Here is a 17,178-nt window from a genome sequence, read left to right as displayed (position 1 = left end):
TCCTTTTGAACTCCCTAGTTGCCTTTGTCGAGAGTCTCTAGTCGATTTCTACAGTGTTATTGAAACATCCCTAGTGTAACTGACTTCTAGACTAAAATATACTACACGTCGACTTTGACACCTTGTCGAAGAATTGATTTGTGCAAAACCCTTTTCGAGATTATGGACATGTTTTAAAGAGAGAGTGATCATAGTCTTGTAGATCTGTTACCGAGACTCTTCCAAACCAAGCCTAATAAATTAGTCGAACCATCTTGGTCGATGTGAATAGTGTGTCAAATACTAGGTCTTTTCATACTTAGTCATTTTCAAACATGGCTATTAACATTCTCTGTCGAGTCTTTCAGCTAAAATCTCCAAACTAACAGGTATATAATATGATTTTATTGTTTAGATTTACAAAGAATGAATTGAACGGAATGAAACATGACTGAATCTATTCCATCTTATTCCATCAACTCCTTCAATTTTCATTCTCCACATTTAAAGTGTATGCAATTGAATAAACTAATTTATTTGATTCTATTCTTTTAAATTATAAAAAATTCACAAACAATAAAATAAAATCTCTTATCTATTCTAAGTTTACTCCATTTCATTCTATCACATTGTATTCCACTCTATTACATTAGTTCATCAATACAAACTTAGAAAAAAAAGTTCAATAGTATCTCATCAATTACATTAGTTCATCAATACAAACTTAGAAAAAAAAGTTCAATAGTATCTCATCAATACAAACTTACAAAAAAAAGTTCAATGGTATCTAAATCAAAGGATTTATTTATTTACTTACTTATGCATAAAAGTTCATAAGGGTATATGTCCGAGGCACATAGGTGATTAACTCATTTCACACATTTCATTCCCGAAGAAATACTCCATGACTAACTCACACCCAAACGACTAAACAGAAGAACCTCTTGCCAAAGTAGTAGTGCTAGCAGCCACTGCATTCCATCTCATCAACCTCGATCCAGATCCAATCCCAAACCACAAACAATGGAAGAATACCCCGAAGAGTTACGAACTCCACCCATAACCCTAACCTCCCTGGTAGGCTGCCCCGATCTCCACCCTCTAATTTCAACCTACCTATTATCACAACAACCTCCAATCAACACTCTAGCACTTCCAGATTTATCCAAAATCAACGTTTTCAACAAAAAGAAAACCGATCCCGATTCCATTATCGCCGCGTCGCCGCCTCCTTTCATCGTTAACGGTATCTTGAAACGCGATTGGCTTCTCAAACACCGTACCAAAGTCCCTTCCGTTGTTGCTGCGCTTTTTCCGTCTAATCATGTTTTCGGCGATCCCTCTCAGTGGCTTCAAGTTTGCTCCGATCTCGATTCCGTCAAGTACTTTCTATTCGTCATCATAGTTTTCATTTCCCCCTATTTTAACGCATTCTATTAACGATTTTTGGTTTTTGCAGAAGTATTATTCGTGCCAGGAATATCAAATTAGTTGTTGTACTTGTTCACACCAATGCAAACGGTTTGTTTTTTATTTGACCTTCACTATTTCTCAGTTTTTTAAAATTAAGTGTGTTTGGATTGACGGCAAACGTAACTGAGTTTGGTAGAATTGATTTTAACAGAATTGTGAATCGAGTTGAGCAAAATTGATTTATGTTTCAATACATTTTTGTAAAAGGGAGTTGAACAACAAATTTCAATGTAAAAATCACGTTTAAACTCAGAAGCTACAAATTCTAGCTTATAGTAGAATCAAAATTAAGGAGGCATAATCAATTCCACTTTAGAAAAACCAAACACGTCAAAATCACTCAAGAATTAAATCTACATCTCTAAAATTGCTTTTGCCTATTCTAAAAGCCAAACCAAACATGCTATAACTTATAATGTGGTTTTTATTGGTTGATTGTAGATGAGGTTAGTGAAGATAGAATGATTGCGTTAAGGAAACGAGCTGAATTAGAGGCGAAATATGTTGTTATATTGAACCCTAATAATGATTCAGAATTTCAATCCTCTCTTAACAGGTATGGGATTTTTGTTGGGAAGTTTTATGTTTTTTTTTTTTTAATTTATGAATGGGAATGTTTTTGGTTTGGATTCAGGCTGGCGAGTATATTTTCGGAATTATCGGGTGTGTATTATAAAGAAGAAGGAAGAAGGGTTAAACAGAGGATAGAGAAGAAGAATGTTAGCGCTGTGGAGTTGATTGTTCGTTACTGCTTCAAAGTATGAATCTTTCATTTTGTTGTATTTTTTAGTTAATAGGCTTGCACTGTTAACATGTTATGTAGCACCGACACTTCAACATGTCTACGAGTCTGACACATGTGGTTGCACAGAGTCACTTCCATTTTTTGAAATTATTACTAGTGTCTACGTGACAGTGTTTGTGCCATGCCAATGATAGTGTGAGTGCTCCATAATATGCCTATCAGCTGAGATTATGTTTAGTTTTATTCTCTTTCTGATTTTTCTTTGGTCTTGTTAGTTATGGGAAGTGTGGATTGTGTAATTTAATTTGGTAATCATGTTATTGGTGCGAAGGATTCCCCGGCTTTGCCAATGACTTATCTTTGCCAGGGAACTGATTGGTCATCTTTAGTATAGTCTCCCCTCTCAACCACATTTTTTCCATCTACAAGTTCCGCACCCGAGACCTGACTTTAGGGATCTGAGTCTAGTTCCACTTGGATCAGTGTAATGTTGGTTGACGGATTATGTACCTTATAGCCAATTTTATAAGTAGTAGTATAAAAGAATGAAATTCTTAAGGCATGTTTGGTTTTTGGATTTGACGTTTTCTGTTTTTATGTCTTGTTTTCATATTTTGATACGAAACTCACATTGTTTTCTATTTGTTCCCATTTTTAATAAATTTAATCAATTGAAGCAGGAACCATAGTGGAAATGAGGTGACACTTTTGTAGTCATAAGTGAAAACAATAATTGAAACAGGAACCTTGAGGAGTATGGACTGAAATTGTATTTATTGTGTTATACGTTGGCTGACGCGTTTTGTCTTTTGACTTTATTTTTTCATTTATTGTCAGTGAACTTTTTATTAAGTCTGCATTATTTATATTTTTAATTTAACAAAATAAAGTTTACATTATTTATCTAGATGCCATGAATTGCTAGGTTGCTGTATATGCAGAGTTTCGAAGTGACTGGACTGAAGCATTGAAATTTTATGAGGAGGCCTATCATACACTGCGAGAGGTACGTGTAGGTTTGAATAATTGTTGGGGTTTAGTTATCTAATTTTGTTTCACCACTGATGATATTTCTCTGCTTAGAGCGGGAATGCTATTACTGGTTTTATATGCTTGCTCCATCTGTTGGTTAACAAAAAAATTAATTCTCATTGTGCCATATGTATATTAAGATGATAAGATCCTTGTGATTTATGATGTGGATTTTTTCACATCCTCCATTAGGATATATATCAACTGATATTTTACATGTTTAACATGGACATTTCTGCTTTAACTTGCCATAATTGTCTTCAACTCTAAAAAATATCATACTGCCTCTTCTATGATTTCTAGTGATTAATAAAGCTGCATGAACATTTCATTATTTGTGTGGTTATTAGATGTCTCTTAACTATTGAGCTTTTGTCACATCTATTTTTCTGTGCTTTTACACCACAGATTGTTGGGGTGACAACAAGGTTACCTCCTATACAACGCTTAGTTGAGATAAAATCTGTATCTGAACAATTGCATTTCAAGATATCAACCTTGTTGCTACATAGTGGGAAGGTTACAGAAGCTGTGACGTGGTTCCGCCAGCACAAGAATACATATAAAAGGCTTGTTGGTGCTCCGGAAGCAATACTTGTACACTGGGAGTGGATGAGTAGACAATATTTGGTTTTTGGTGAATTGTTGGAAACAAGTTCAAAAGCCACTCAAAACTTTCCTCCTGTTATTTTAGGCTCTTCATCCAAACCACTGTCAGAGTGGGAATATTATCCTGCTTATTACTACCAGGTTAGCACCCCTCTTTTAACTCTTTAGCTTGTATTATACATTGCACGTTGAGAAATGCAAATGAGTAGACCGTTCTTATTTACTCTGATAACATAGCTCACAATCTTTGAGATTTCCATTATATTCTGGAGCATTTTCTTTGGTAATAAAGTCCTATAGTAGAATCATTGCTTGATGTTACATTCTGAATAGTCAATAGTGATACTAATTGTAATAGTGACATATTTGAAATGGTTGGTTCTATAACTGTATTCAAGATGTAGGTCGTGTAACCTTTTATTTGAAAGCTGTTAGAAATGTATAGAATTCACGAGTAGTTGAGAGAATTCTTTGCTGAAGTTCTCTTCTCTTTGTAGATTATGATTTCTTATCGAGTTACAAGATGGTTGATCTGTTTAATAAATCATAGGGATATAACTAACTTCAGGTACAATAGTGTAGCTGTCTAGATTTTAATAGAGTTGTTTCCCTTAATACTTCTCTACCAACTTAATTGGGGGGTTGGGGGGATGAGGAAGAGTCCCAAACAGTTAGCTTGGACCTAAACCCCTCAAATTTGATTGGAGACAAGGCCTTGTTCATGACATCAATACTCTGAAGGTTGCCAAAAATGTGCTCACTCTTGAGTTGCTTGTAGAGTACCTTTTCTCTGATAAAGAAAAGATCAAGCTCCATGTGCTTGGTAAGAGCATGTAAGGTGGCCAAAAATGTGCACGATCTTGAGTTGCTTGTGGAATACCTTTTCCCCGACAAAGAAAAGATCAACCTCTATGTGCTTGGTACGAGCCTGTAAGATAGAGTTGTGGGCCAAGGCAATAGTGCTCATATTATCACAATGGATAGTTGGGGAGGAGTAGCTGATGCCCAACTCAGTAAGTAGGCATTGAATCCTAAGAAGCTCAGAGGTTGCAAGAGCCATACTGTACTCATGTATTCTACTTCAGTACTTGAACAAGATATCACATGACTCATTGCTAGGGATCATGTTTCATTGCTCATAAAGGCATCATATTAGTTGGTCATGGCATCTAGCCAGGTAGGGTCAAACAATGCTTGCTTTGTGTTTCTAAGCTCAACATGAGCAATGAGTAGAGTGGGATGATGTCTAGGGTAGATAATGCCATCTTTGGAACTAGTGTGCATATGGTGAGTGTTAATTAGGAGAGGTTTGATTCTGGTGATTGGTTGAGGGCGGGGTGGAGAAATAAAGGATGGGGATGTCACGTTGGAGGTGCCAGATGAAGGTGTGACTTGTGTCGGAGGAGAGTTAGGAGTAGAAGGGAAAGAAGAGGTAGGGTTTATGGTATTGGTTAGGGAGGTTGATGGATAAAGAATAGCTTAAATAGTTGCAAGCATTTAAGGAAATTGTTGATATTGGTTGGAGGATAAGGTTGAGGTTTTGAGTAGGTTAGGATAGGGAAATTGATGTTCATTAAAGATAATACCCTTAGAGATGTAGACTCTACCATGAGGTGCAAGGCACCTATATTCTTTGTGAGTGGTGGAGTAACCAAGAATACACACTCCTGAGATCTGAATTGGAGTTTATGTTTGTTGAAAGGTGTAAGAAGAGGGAAGCAAGAGTAATCAAGGGACTTAAGAAACTTGTAGTCACGTAGGTGGCCAAATAGCTTGGTGTAGGGAAGTTCAAACTTGCGAGATAAGGTAGGAAATCTGTTGATGAGTTACACACTTGTGCCAAAGGCAACTTCCCTCCAAAGTGAAAAGAAGGCCACCAACCTAGGTCATGTGCCTTAATGGGCACTCATTGACCTCATATTTGAGCAATTCAAGCTCATGGTGGAACTTCATTTTGTACATTATGACATTTCTTATAATTTTATTTTTATTGAATAGATGATTGGGACTGCTTTAATCTATAGACATCTTAAGACTCCCCCTCAAAGCTGGCCGGTGCATAAATATCATATGCATCAAGCTTGTTACAGTTACTTATATAAGATATTCTCAGACCACTGAGAGAATTGACAAATATATGAGCCAACTGATCATTAAAGTTCACAAAGGAAGTAGCAATTTGCTCAGATATAATCTTCTCGTGGATGAAGTTACACTCAATCTCTATGAGCTTCATACAGTCATGGAAGAATGGATTAGATGCAATATGTAAAGCTATTATCACGAATGAGACTCATTGACTCAGACTTGCAAAACTCCAACTCATTAGGAGGTTGTTCCAGCCAAATTAGTTCACATGTAGTGAAAGCCATAACTGTTTATTATAATCTACTATATGTTCAATCTAGTATTTTGATGAATTAATTAGCTAGTTAAAGCCAACGTTATCTTTATACTAATATTTTGATAAATATTGTGTGATTATTAGCTGTGAAAATAGGCCAGGCTGTCGAACAATGAATGGTCTATGGTCTAGCCTATGATAGGCCCAGACTAGGTTAGATTTAAAAAAAGAAAAGAAAAGGACAAGAAATTTTCAGAAGCCTATTTTAACTAAATATGTCTGGCATCAGGCCATTTAAAAAGCCTTTAAGGCCCAAGCCGATAGTAAACATAAATATTTCATTATTACTATTATTGTTGTGTTAAATGTTGTATAGTGTGTTAAGTCAAATACTTGCTAATCCTTTCAATAATTTACACGTATTGTCCTATATAGATTTTTGACATATAAAAAGGCCTTATTGTAAAATAAAGTTTAACTATCATATAGTCATAATCTCTAAAAAGGTAGGTTAGACCTCAAAAATATTTATATCATACAAATAAATTAGAATAAGGATATAAAAAACTCAGCTTGTTGAAGATGTTAATATAAAGTAAGCCTTTAAGAAGTCAAGAGGTTATAACTTATAACATACTCCCTCCGTTCCTTTATAATTGTCACTTTTGTGAAAAAAATTTGTTTCTTTTTAAGTGTCACATTTCAATGTTCAAGAAAGTATTTTTGTTCTTTTGTCAAAATTACCCCTAATCATTACGATAGAGAGAGAGAGAGAGAAAAAGTTAAATAAAGTATTAAAAAGTTTAGGATATTATTGGAAAAAGAATAATCATTACTTAAAAAGTAACAATAATCATTGATTGTCTTGGTATGTGAAAAAACTTAAAAAGTGACAATTATAAAGGAACGGAGGGAGTACTTTCAAAAGGCCACATCAAACTTAAATAAAGCCTATGACTATGACAGCTGGTAGGCTAGAATTGGGCCATTAATGTTTTGAAATGGTTAAACCTATTTATGGAAGGCAATTTCTCTTCCCACCCTTTGCTATATGGGACACACCCTTGAAAATTTGAAAATGCCTTTGGGTTAATTCGGAGATGCATTTCCGAACGCACCAAATTCTATTTTTTGACAAATTTTGGTTCGGAGATGCATCTCCGAACACGCCCTTGGGTAAATTTAATGATGCATCTCCGAAGTAACCTTTTGCCTTCCATAAATAGGTTTAACCATTTCAAAAAATTGCCTCATGCACCACTCAGTGGCCTCATGAGTTTGATACTCCATCGGTACCAGATGATTCTCCCAGTTCGCCAGATTATCATCTAGGTCTCTGCGGACAGTTCAGTTAGAAGCAGCCTGCAAGGGTGACTTGGAAACGATCTGCACGTACCCAAATTGCCTCATGCACCACTCGGACAGATACCTGCACAAGATGTTGGTCCCACATGCCAACCATCCAGAGTATAACAAAATGGGGTCAACTGGAACTCAGTCCCTGTGAGTACTGCATGACCTCCATTCTAGGTCGCCGTGCTGAGTGCGGTCAATGTACACACGGTATGGCAAGATATGATCATTCCCTCTGTTAGGGACAAACTTGCAAGCATATGGCCAATCATGAGTGTAGGCCAGGGAACGTTTAAACCTGTGGATGCGGTGATAGTGAGCAAGGATCTATCCCTAAAAATCAATAAGAAAAAAAGCATCAGTAACAAGTATAAACAATAAAAATTAGTTTGTAACATTATAGTTGGATTTGGAAGTTACCTTAAGTAGTGCACGAGCAGGTCATCTGCTTTGTCGTCCACTTGCAAGCTCTGTTCAGGTTGTCCCCCCCATTCCACTTGCAAATGGATTTTAAGTCGATGAGCAAGGAAGTGTCTGTCGGCCCTCCTGAAAACGAGCTTGCAAGGGGGGCATCCGCAGCAACTGGAACCTGGGGTGCAACATGTTCATCCTTGTCATGGGGCTCATCCTCGTCATGGGTCGCATCACTCTATGATCTCGACCCCCGCGAAAGTCGACTCCTAGAGGCCGAAGCCTCCCTATCGTGAGCCAGAGGGGGGGACGACTGTAGCCTGCTGGTGCTGACTAGCCCTCTCGCGACGAGATGAGGCAGTTAGGGTGAGTCGCCCAAGCCTCATCCTTCCTTGATTTGCTTGGTTTTTAGCCATATCCTGAATAAAACATAGAAAATTATGACATAGCAAAGAATTTAGATATGCATCTCCGAACACCTGAAACAGCCAAGTTCGGAGATGCATCTCCGAAAAAAAACTTTGTTCAACTTCCATGGCATAAACTTTTTTGCAAGTGCCCTAGCTCATTCTGACCCACCCAAACTCATCTAAATCATGTAAACAGAGTATCCAAACTTGTACACTAACTTATTTAAGCTATATAATTAAAGTTAGTACGTTTGAGTAAATACATTAATATATTCAAAATAAGCTAAATGATAAACTTACTCTTAAATGTGTTGGCGAGGGTCTAGAGTGCTCTGATGTTGAATGCACGTGTTGGGAATGGTAAGAAACACGTGAATGTAGTAGCTTCAAAACTTGATCTTGAGTGTATACTGGAAATGGGTTGAGAGGTAGAGAGAAACTTTTGTTTTTCTAAAAAATGAAGGAGAAGACGGAAGGTCTGTCGCGACCTTTTAATATGTTTGTCTAGTTCGGAGTTGCATCTCCGAACTAGATTTTTCTATTTAAAAAAAAGGTATGTTCGGAGATGCATCTCCGGACATATCCTTTAAATTACTTGGGTTGTGCATCTCCGAATTTTATTTTCAAAAAAATGGAATTTGGTGTATTCGGAGATGCATCTTCGAAAATAGGGGGCATTTTTGAAATTTCGCGAAGGGCCTGAGAGAATGTATAAGGCTGGGAAGAGAAATTGCCTTATGTAAAGTCTAGCTTGACCTAGCATATTCTCATTCCTAGTGGTTATTGAGCAAATTGAAATTATTTTTACGTATGTCTTGGTTGCTTAAGTCTCTGAAGGCCAGCTTTTATTTAAAATGGAAGGGAATATTGTGATAAAACCCTCCTAAAATTGGTGGAAGGAAAACAAAGTATCATATCTAATCCTCCAAGTTCATCAACAATCACTTTTATAAGTGCCCCCTATTTGGAGAATGTTGGAGGAAAAAATGGCTTAGCTACTATTATCCTTTTTAATATTTCTAAGTTTCTTTGTTAATATACAATTTCAGTATTAGTTCGCATTTTAATACAAAGATAAATTAATGAGAATACATTATAATTAGTTTTTTTTTTCTTTAAAAAGTTCTCCATTTTCTTGCCCTTGTTAGTTTTAAACATAAACAAGAGAATAGAATTGTGTTTCCCTCCCCTCTGACGTTTATGTTCCTTTAGTTTCTTCTTTTAATGTTCTCTTTCTATTCTACAATCTATCTACACATATTTCTTTTTTGTCTTAGCTAGTAACCTTGTCATTTCCCTTCTCTTCATTGTTTTTCTATGTTTATATTGTTCATAGTCTATCCACACACTAATTAACCTTAAAACTAGTTTCCATTGTATCTTTTCATATGGGACTGTGGTGTATAGCCTGTAAGTGTCTTTTGCCCTTCCTGGGCAATACATTTGCCCTCATACATTTGTGTTTGCAACATACATGTATATTTCTATGAGAATCTAATAGTTTGTTATCTTAACCTGTCTGTCTGTGCAAAGCTGTTTTGTCTATTAGTTTATGTGTTTTGAACTTCTGTGGGTAATCTTGATTTATTCACTGAAACAGTTAGCAGCTCACTACTTGAGTGAGAAGAGGTCAGCATTGGAGCTTGCAATCTCAATGTCAGAAATTCCAAATGAGGTTGACATTGGAGCTGATTCAGTTGTTCCTTCTGCATATGTCGGTCAGTTTGCTCGGTTACTTGAGGAAGGGGATAATGTTGATATGCTACCGTAAGTCGTAGTTGAGTAATACTAAAGTTCATATAGTCACATTTATTACTTCCTATGGTCACTATTATAAGCAAAACAAAATTGACTATTTTGATTCATTCAACAATATTGGTTGTTGAATGAACCAAAAAAGTCAGTTTTGCTTATGATCCGAGGAAATATCTTTTAAGGATTAATTTTATATTCACTGTCTGTGCAAAAATGATTTTTACACCATCACTTATCAGTCAATGATAATCATCCAATCATTAAAAAAGTTCGACTTTCATTATATCCAACTTAAAAGTCTTCTAAATGATGATTTGTGATTGGTTGATACTTTACACTTCACATTTTACACTAGCAATGCATCAAAATTATTCTCATCTTTTGAGTAATAGTTTTCCATTTGAATTTGTAGTCTCACCGACGAAGGGTACACCCATTATGCTGTTTCTGAAGGAAGAAGGTTCCGAGATTCACTTGAAATAATTGCTCTTTTAAAAAAAGCTTATGAATCTTACAGCGGTATTAAACTTCAGAGGATGAGTTCCTTTTGTGGGTTCCAGATGGCCAAAGAATATTTTGCAGAAGGTGAAATTGGCAATGCAAAGCCGATTTTTGATAATATTGCTATCCTATACAGAAAAGAGGGATGGGTTACTTTGTTGTGGGAGGTCTTGGGTTACTTGCGAGAGTGCTCCCGGAAAAATGGTACAGTTAAAGATTTTGTGGAGTATTCCCTTGAAATGGCCGCACTCCCTATATCATCCGATACTGGTGTCCAGAGAGACACTGGTCCAGCTGGTCCTGCAAATATACTGCAAAGAGAAATTGTACACAAGGAAGTTTTTGAACTTGTTGGTGAGGCTTCAGTGTTGACAAAAAATGAAGATTCTAGTAATCTGAAGATTTCTGCAGATGAGTTTGTTCAGCTTGAGGTTGATCTTGTGAGTCCACTTAGGTTGGTGATGTTTGCGTCCGTTGCTTTCCATGAACAGACAATCAAGCCTGGAACATCAACTTCTATAACAATATCACTTCTTTCCCACTTACCCCTCACTGTTGAGATCGATCAATTAGAAGTCCAGTTCAACCAATCTTCTTGTAATTTCTTCATAACAAATGCCCAAAAACATCACTACGTGGAAGGTAGTGATACTCTAAAGCAGAGAACAGAAACAACACCGTCTCTTTCGCTTGTATCTAATAAATGGCTAAGGTTGACCTATAACATCCAATCTGGTAAGTCTGACACCGTTGACAAGCTACTTTTCTGATTAGCTGTCAGGTTTATCCAGTACATCTTTAAATGTTTCTATAATCAATTAATCTAGGTACATACATTTCAGGCATTCTATTCATCTAATGCTACCTACCTATCTTTTGATATTTTTCAAAAGTATGATCTAACCTAACTCTGATATTGAGACTTGCATGTCTATTATTACTATTACAAGTATCACTATCACTTTATCCATTTTATGTTGATTGTAATTTGGGTTACTATATCCTTTTTCAGATCAAAGTGGAAAACTTGAATGTCTGTCTGTTATTGCAAAAATTGGATCACACTTAGCAATTTGCTGCAGAGCCGAAAGTCCTGCCTCACTTGATAGCTTACCTCTCTGGACATCGGAGGATTGCACACAAACTGTTCCCATAAAAGATGCAGTTCTTGTGTTCTCTGGCCAGAAGTCTACCCAAGTGGAAGAACCAGATCCACAGGTAGATCTTTGTCTTGGTGCTTCAGGTCCTGCACTAATTGGAGAGGTGTTCCTGGTACCTGTAACATTGCTCTCCAAAGGCCATGCTGTCTACTCTGGTGAGTTGAAGATCAATCTTGTGGATGTGAAGGGGGGTGGTTTGTTTAGTCCAAGAGACTCTGAGCCGTATGCAATGGAAAGCCATCATGTTCAGCTGCTTGGTATATCTGGACCAGAAGGGGAAGATGATTCTCAATTAGATTCTGATAATATAAAGAAAATACAGCAATCATTTGGATTAATTTCTGTTCCCTTTATTAAAAATGGGGACTCCTGGTCCTGCAAATTAGAAATCAAGTGGCACCGACCTAAACCCATCATGCTTTATGTCTCTTTAGGCTATAAGCCAAATGGCTATGAGCCAAATAATACACAGATGGTCCATGTTCACAAGAACTTGCAAATTGAAGGGAACAATCCTATTGTTATTAGCCACCATTATTTGATGCCATTCAGACGAGACCCATTGTTACTCACCAAGACCAAAGAAGCCGCAGAGTCTGATCAGCCAGAGCCACTGCCCTCAAACCAAAAAACTGTTCTTGTTGTTAGTGCAAAGAACTGCTCTGAAGTTCCACTAAGGTTGAAGTCCATATCCATAGAGGAAGAGGATGGTGTTGAAAGGACGTGCTCTATACAACATGGAAATGAAGAGCTTTCAGACCCTGCTCTTCTTGTTCCCGGGGAAGAGTTCAAGAAAGTATTTTCTGTCAGTTCCAATATAAACATTTCAAAGCTCAGACTAGGAACTGCGTGTTTGAGATGGAGAAGGGACTTGGGGGTAGAAGAGAAATCTGCTTCTACCGCAACTTTGTCTTCTTGGGTTGTGACTAAACAAAAACTACCGGATATGAATGTGGAGTTACCGCCATTGATTGTGAGTTTGGAATGCCCTCCTTATGCAATCTTGGGAGATCCCTTCACATACTATATCAGAATTTTGAACCAGACACAGTTGCTGCAAGAAATCAAATACTCATTGGCAGATGCACAAAGTTTTGTGCTATGTGGGTATCATAATGACACTGTATATGTTCTTCCAAAATCAGAACACATTGTCAGTTATAAACTTGTCCCACTTGCCTCAGGCATGCAACAGTTACCTAGATTTTCAATGACTTCTGTGAGATATTCAGCAGCCTATCAGCCTTCAAACTCTTCAAATACTGTTTTTGTTTTCCCTTCCAAGCCTCATTTCAAGACCGCGGCCCCAACAAACTTTAGGGTGGAGGAGTCTGTAGCTAATGAATAAGTCTTGTACATTGTTAGATTATTTTTCTTTTATTCTTGTCCCTAGGTTTGTAATCACTTCACCGCATTCCTAGGCCGGGCCGGGAGTTTGTGAGGGACAATATTTACATGGAAAAGCTGAGTACATGGTCTGCTTTTGACTCCTTGTTACAAGTTAATGTTGATTGGGCGGTATATATTCTTATCTCCCTTTTTATGTATGTTCATTATGTCACTAGACGAAGAGGAGGAGCCAGTTGCTGAAGACGATGGCATGCTTCGAGAGAGTTGGACATTTGATATATGGAGGAGTCAGGGTTGTGGGAAGAGCTAGAGTTTCTCAGTGGGATACCCGATCTGCAGGAGGTCAAGATATCAGATCTTATCATTAAATGTTTTTTGTTAGCCGGAAGATGTAAGTTGGTTTAGCACAAACATGTTAGGCAGCAGGGGTAGATGTATGTGATGCAGTTCCTTCTATTTGATTTGGGGTGCAGTTCCTTCTATTTGATTTGGGGTGCAGTTCCTTGTACTTTGGATTGAGAAGAATGATTAGTCTCGGGGCTTTTGATTTACTATGCAGTTTGTCTTGAGTAGTTGGAAATATTTTGTTATATATATATATTTTTCTAATGACAAAAATGCCTTCGTTATTATTTACCCCAAAAAATTTTACAAACTGTAAAAAAAAATCACTAGATATGCTATAAAATCAAAATTTCTGGTATCCAATTTGAAAATTTATCCAAATTCTAGTTTTCACTTGAAATTGTGAAGTTTTCGGAGATGATTTATTGGAACTTTTGAAAATTTTGGTGTTCTGAAAAACCAAAGAAACATCAAAATTTAATAACAATTTTTTGGAAATTTTGAAATTTTTGGTATACCGGAAATTTTGTTTATACTTGAAATTTTCAGTAGTTTGTAGAAAAATACTTTACTTGTGGGTTAGAATTGACAACTTCTACATATTTCTATATAAATTTTACTGAGTTCTTTGCTACTGATGCTGTATGTTTTCTATGTAACAAACGTAATTTTTAAAGGTTTTTCGCCTCTATGTTGTAATTGACAGATATTTAAGTCTAGATCTGAAGTTTTAGCATGACACAGACTATTAGTAACGACATGGTATTATTGTTGTCACTATTCGTTCCAAATATGCTAATGGAAGGTCAGGGAGGAAAGATAAATTGATCATGGGTTGTGAGAGAGGAGAAAATTACAAAAGAAAGAATGTTAGATGCGAGATGCACAATCATAAACTATATAAGGATTTGGAAGGCCATGACATATTGGACCGTCTAAAAGATCATGAAAGACAATTTGTGAATGATATGGCGAAGTACGATATGACTCCAAGGTACTTAGGTGTATAAAGCTAGAGTACATACAGAACGAGCACGAAAGGTCCATTGACAGAAATGCAGATGTTGTTGAGTATGTTTCATTTGCTGTTGATTTTTGATTGCACATACAAGACAAATAGGTAAGAATATTTGCACACCCTGATATATGTTGTAGATATTGATTGATCAGTTTGATTATATGCATCTTGATCGTACAGGTATCGGATATCACTGCTTGAGATTGTTGGTGTTACTTCAACGAAGTTGACATTTTCGGATGACTTTGCCTATTTGGAACATGAAAGGATGGAGAATTTCAAATGGACACTGAAGAAGCTCAAAGAGTTGTTCTCTTTTGAGAAATTGCTACCGAAGGTTGTGGTGACGGACTGAGAACTTGCGTTGATGAATGCCATGAAATCTGTGTTTCCAAATGCAACTTATTTGTTGTGTTCGTTCCATATTTAAAAAATGTTAGTATGAAATGTAAGGAGTATGTTAAATCAGAAAGACAAGAACATGTCGTGAATCTATGGAACAATATCACGTATTCAAATACAGAAACTGAATTTCTCGAACACTTCAAGCACTTTGAGACTGTTTGTGCTGATATTCCTTTATTTGTTAAATATGTGAATGAAACATGGTTGACACCTTATAAAGAAAGGTTTGTTGCTGTTTGGACTAACATAGTCTCTCATTTAGGGAACACAACAACACACAGGTACACAGAACATGACAGTTTGATGTTATTAGATAACTAATCAGAATTTAACACACACACACAGGGCCGGCCTTCCCCATGTGCAGCATGAGCTGCAGCACTGGGCCTCAAATTTTGAGGGGCCCAAATATTCTTTTTTAATTACAAAAGTAGTAGATTTTACACCTGTTTTTAAAAAAATAGGTGTAAATTAATAATTTATTTTTCAATTTATATCATTTTAAATAAAAACAGGTGTAAAATCATAATTTTTAAAATTGTATTTTCGTAAATGTAATCTTATTTTTAAAATTTGAATGGGGCCTCCGGGCCGATTGGGCCGGCCCTGCACACACACACACATATATTATGGTTTTAGGGTGAATTATGCTCATTGGAGACTAAAAAACACGTTGACTATAATCCAGAGAGATTTATGCCGAAGTTGGGATGCGCTGAACACCATGTTGAAGTTGCAACTATGTTCAATAAGAGTGTTGTTTCAAAAAAGTGTCGTCAACATTGAGCATCCGTATAACACTCCATTCTATACCTACTTGCATGTTTTTGTCTCAAGACATTATATACCATTCATTGAAAAGGAACTAAAAAGTGTAAAATTTATTGGTTCAAGCCTAGAAAGACGTAGTTGTTTCATTAGAACAACACATGGGTTACCGTGTGCGTGTCAGCTTCCTGGTTTCCAAATACTAGGTAATCTTGTTTCTTTAGACTCAATTCATGTATTTTGGACGAAATTGCAAATTGTAGAGCATGAGGTCAGTAATGATGAGAGTTGTGCACAGTGAGATTTAGAAGTAGATTGTGAAGAGTTGAAGACATATTTCAGTATTTTGGATATTGTAGGCCAGAGGGTGTTGAAGAAAAAGGTTTGGGAACTAACACACCCATCCACAACTTCTATGTGTCCACCGCAAGTGAAATACAAGGCAAAGCGGAGAATTAAGAAGAATTGAAAGAGCCAAGAGAGTGATCTACATCATGATCCTAGACAGTGGGAGTATGCCGAGGGCTCGCAGGGGAGTCAGGCTACGAAGAGGTGTTCACTTTGTATACAAAATCTTAGTAAATTATTCAAAGTCCCCGCGTGTGAGAAACGAGTCATCTAAGAATGTACGTGTAAAAACACTATCTTTTATATTTATTTTACAGTTTTATACAATTTTACCATTTCCAGAAGTTTACATTCTTGTTGTTTATTATTAGTGCAATTTATCCTTTTTATTGCTCTTTACGTTATTTATCGTGCAAGTTAGAACGTCTAAAAGTCTATAGAGATCAAACAACTTTTTTTTCTTCTTAAAGAACATGTTATATGTCAAAATGTTCTTCAGTTCAAACAAGAAAATTTGAAACTTAAAGCACATGTCCTAGAATCATTCTAGTCGATCCTGTGAGTAACCAAACACTTTTTGTTTTTCAAAGACTAATGCTTGTTTACCAATTTTCACGGTAAACACTAGATACCAAGACTGATGCTTTGCTCCTCCTCCCTTTAAACAAATCTGTAGCAAAACTGATTTTAGATTTAGGTACCCAAATTTCATAGGTCCTCTTGGGTTAGTTCTAAAACCTTTGACTTTGAGGTATCTGGTTCTGATTTCTTCAGAGCCTCTAATTCTACAGTTTTTGTTTTTGATAGGTTTAGAGCCTCACGATCAACAACTAATACAAATTATGAAAAAAGTCCTTTCTGATCATAAATTGAAGAAGAAGAAGGGTCCTTTGGTTTAACTATAGTTCCAAACCATTAATGGATAGGTTTCTAAGAATAACCAAGACCTTCTCCTTGGCTCATACTTACACCATAAATCATGGATGCAAGTTTTGTCTTGTTAAAACCAAAAATGACAAACTTCTGAAGAACCATTTCATACTTACTCAGGGATTTATCCGACACATCTTCAATTTAACTTCTTTCTAAATCATTAAATTGATTCTGAAAAGATATTAATTCATTAGTTTTTTGTTCAAAATGCTTTTTCAGAATTTTCATTTGTCTGGCTT

General features: G+C 36.4%; 1 protein-coding gene across 2 annotated transcripts; it reads left to right on the top strand.

Moving 5' to 3' along the window:
• Positions 1–819: 819 nt before the first annotated feature.
• LOC131641414 (uncharacterized) lies at positions 820–13,817 on the top strand. Of its 2 annotated transcripts, XR_009295528.1 has the most exons (10): positions 820–1,361; positions 1,439–1,500; positions 1,894–2,008; positions 2,087–2,210; positions 3,123–3,203; positions 3,638–3,979; positions 9,957–10,123; positions 10,524–11,347; positions 11,625–13,247; positions 13,338–13,817. XR_009295528.1 is itself a non-coding variant. In XM_058911717.1 (9 exons), the coding sequence occupies exons 1-9, from the start codon at positions 1,003–1,005 to the stop codon at positions 13,118–13,120; spliced, it is 3,570 nt and encodes a 1,189-aa protein (XP_058767700.1). In that variant the 5' UTR covers positions 820–1,002; the 3' UTR covers positions 13,121–13,816. The 2 variants fall into 2 exon arrangements, 1 of the variants encoding a protein (XP_058767700.1); XM_058911717.1 differs by having other exon boundaries at positions 11,625–13,816.
• The last annotated feature ends 3,361 nt before the right edge of the window (positions 13,818–17,178 follow it).

This window comes from Vicia villosa, linkage group LG1, assembly GCF_029867415.1.
Source record: "Vicia villosa cultivar HV-30 ecotype Madison, WI linkage group LG1, Vvil1.0, whole genome shotgun sequence".
Lineage (NCBI taxonomy): Eukaryota > Viridiplantae > Streptophyta > Magnoliopsida > Fabales > Fabaceae > Vicia > Vicia villosa.
Note: the sequence above shows the minus strand (reverse complement) of the source record. Positions and strands in the feature narration are given on the sequence as shown.

Bases quoted from the DNA above. Each gene is read 5' to 3' on its own strand.
- LOC131641414 (XM_058911717.1), top strand. From the start codon at position 1,003: ATGGAAGAATACCCCGAAGAGTTACGAACTCCACCCATAACCCTAACC. The intron at 1,362-1,438 runs GTACTTTCTATT...TGGTTTTTGCAG, and splicing joins TCCGATCTCGATTCCGTCAA to AAGTATTATTCGTGCCAGGA. The intron at 3,204-3,637 runs GTACGTGTAGGT...TTTACACCACAG, and splicing joins CCTATCATACACTGCGAGAG to ATTGTTGGGGTGACAACAAG.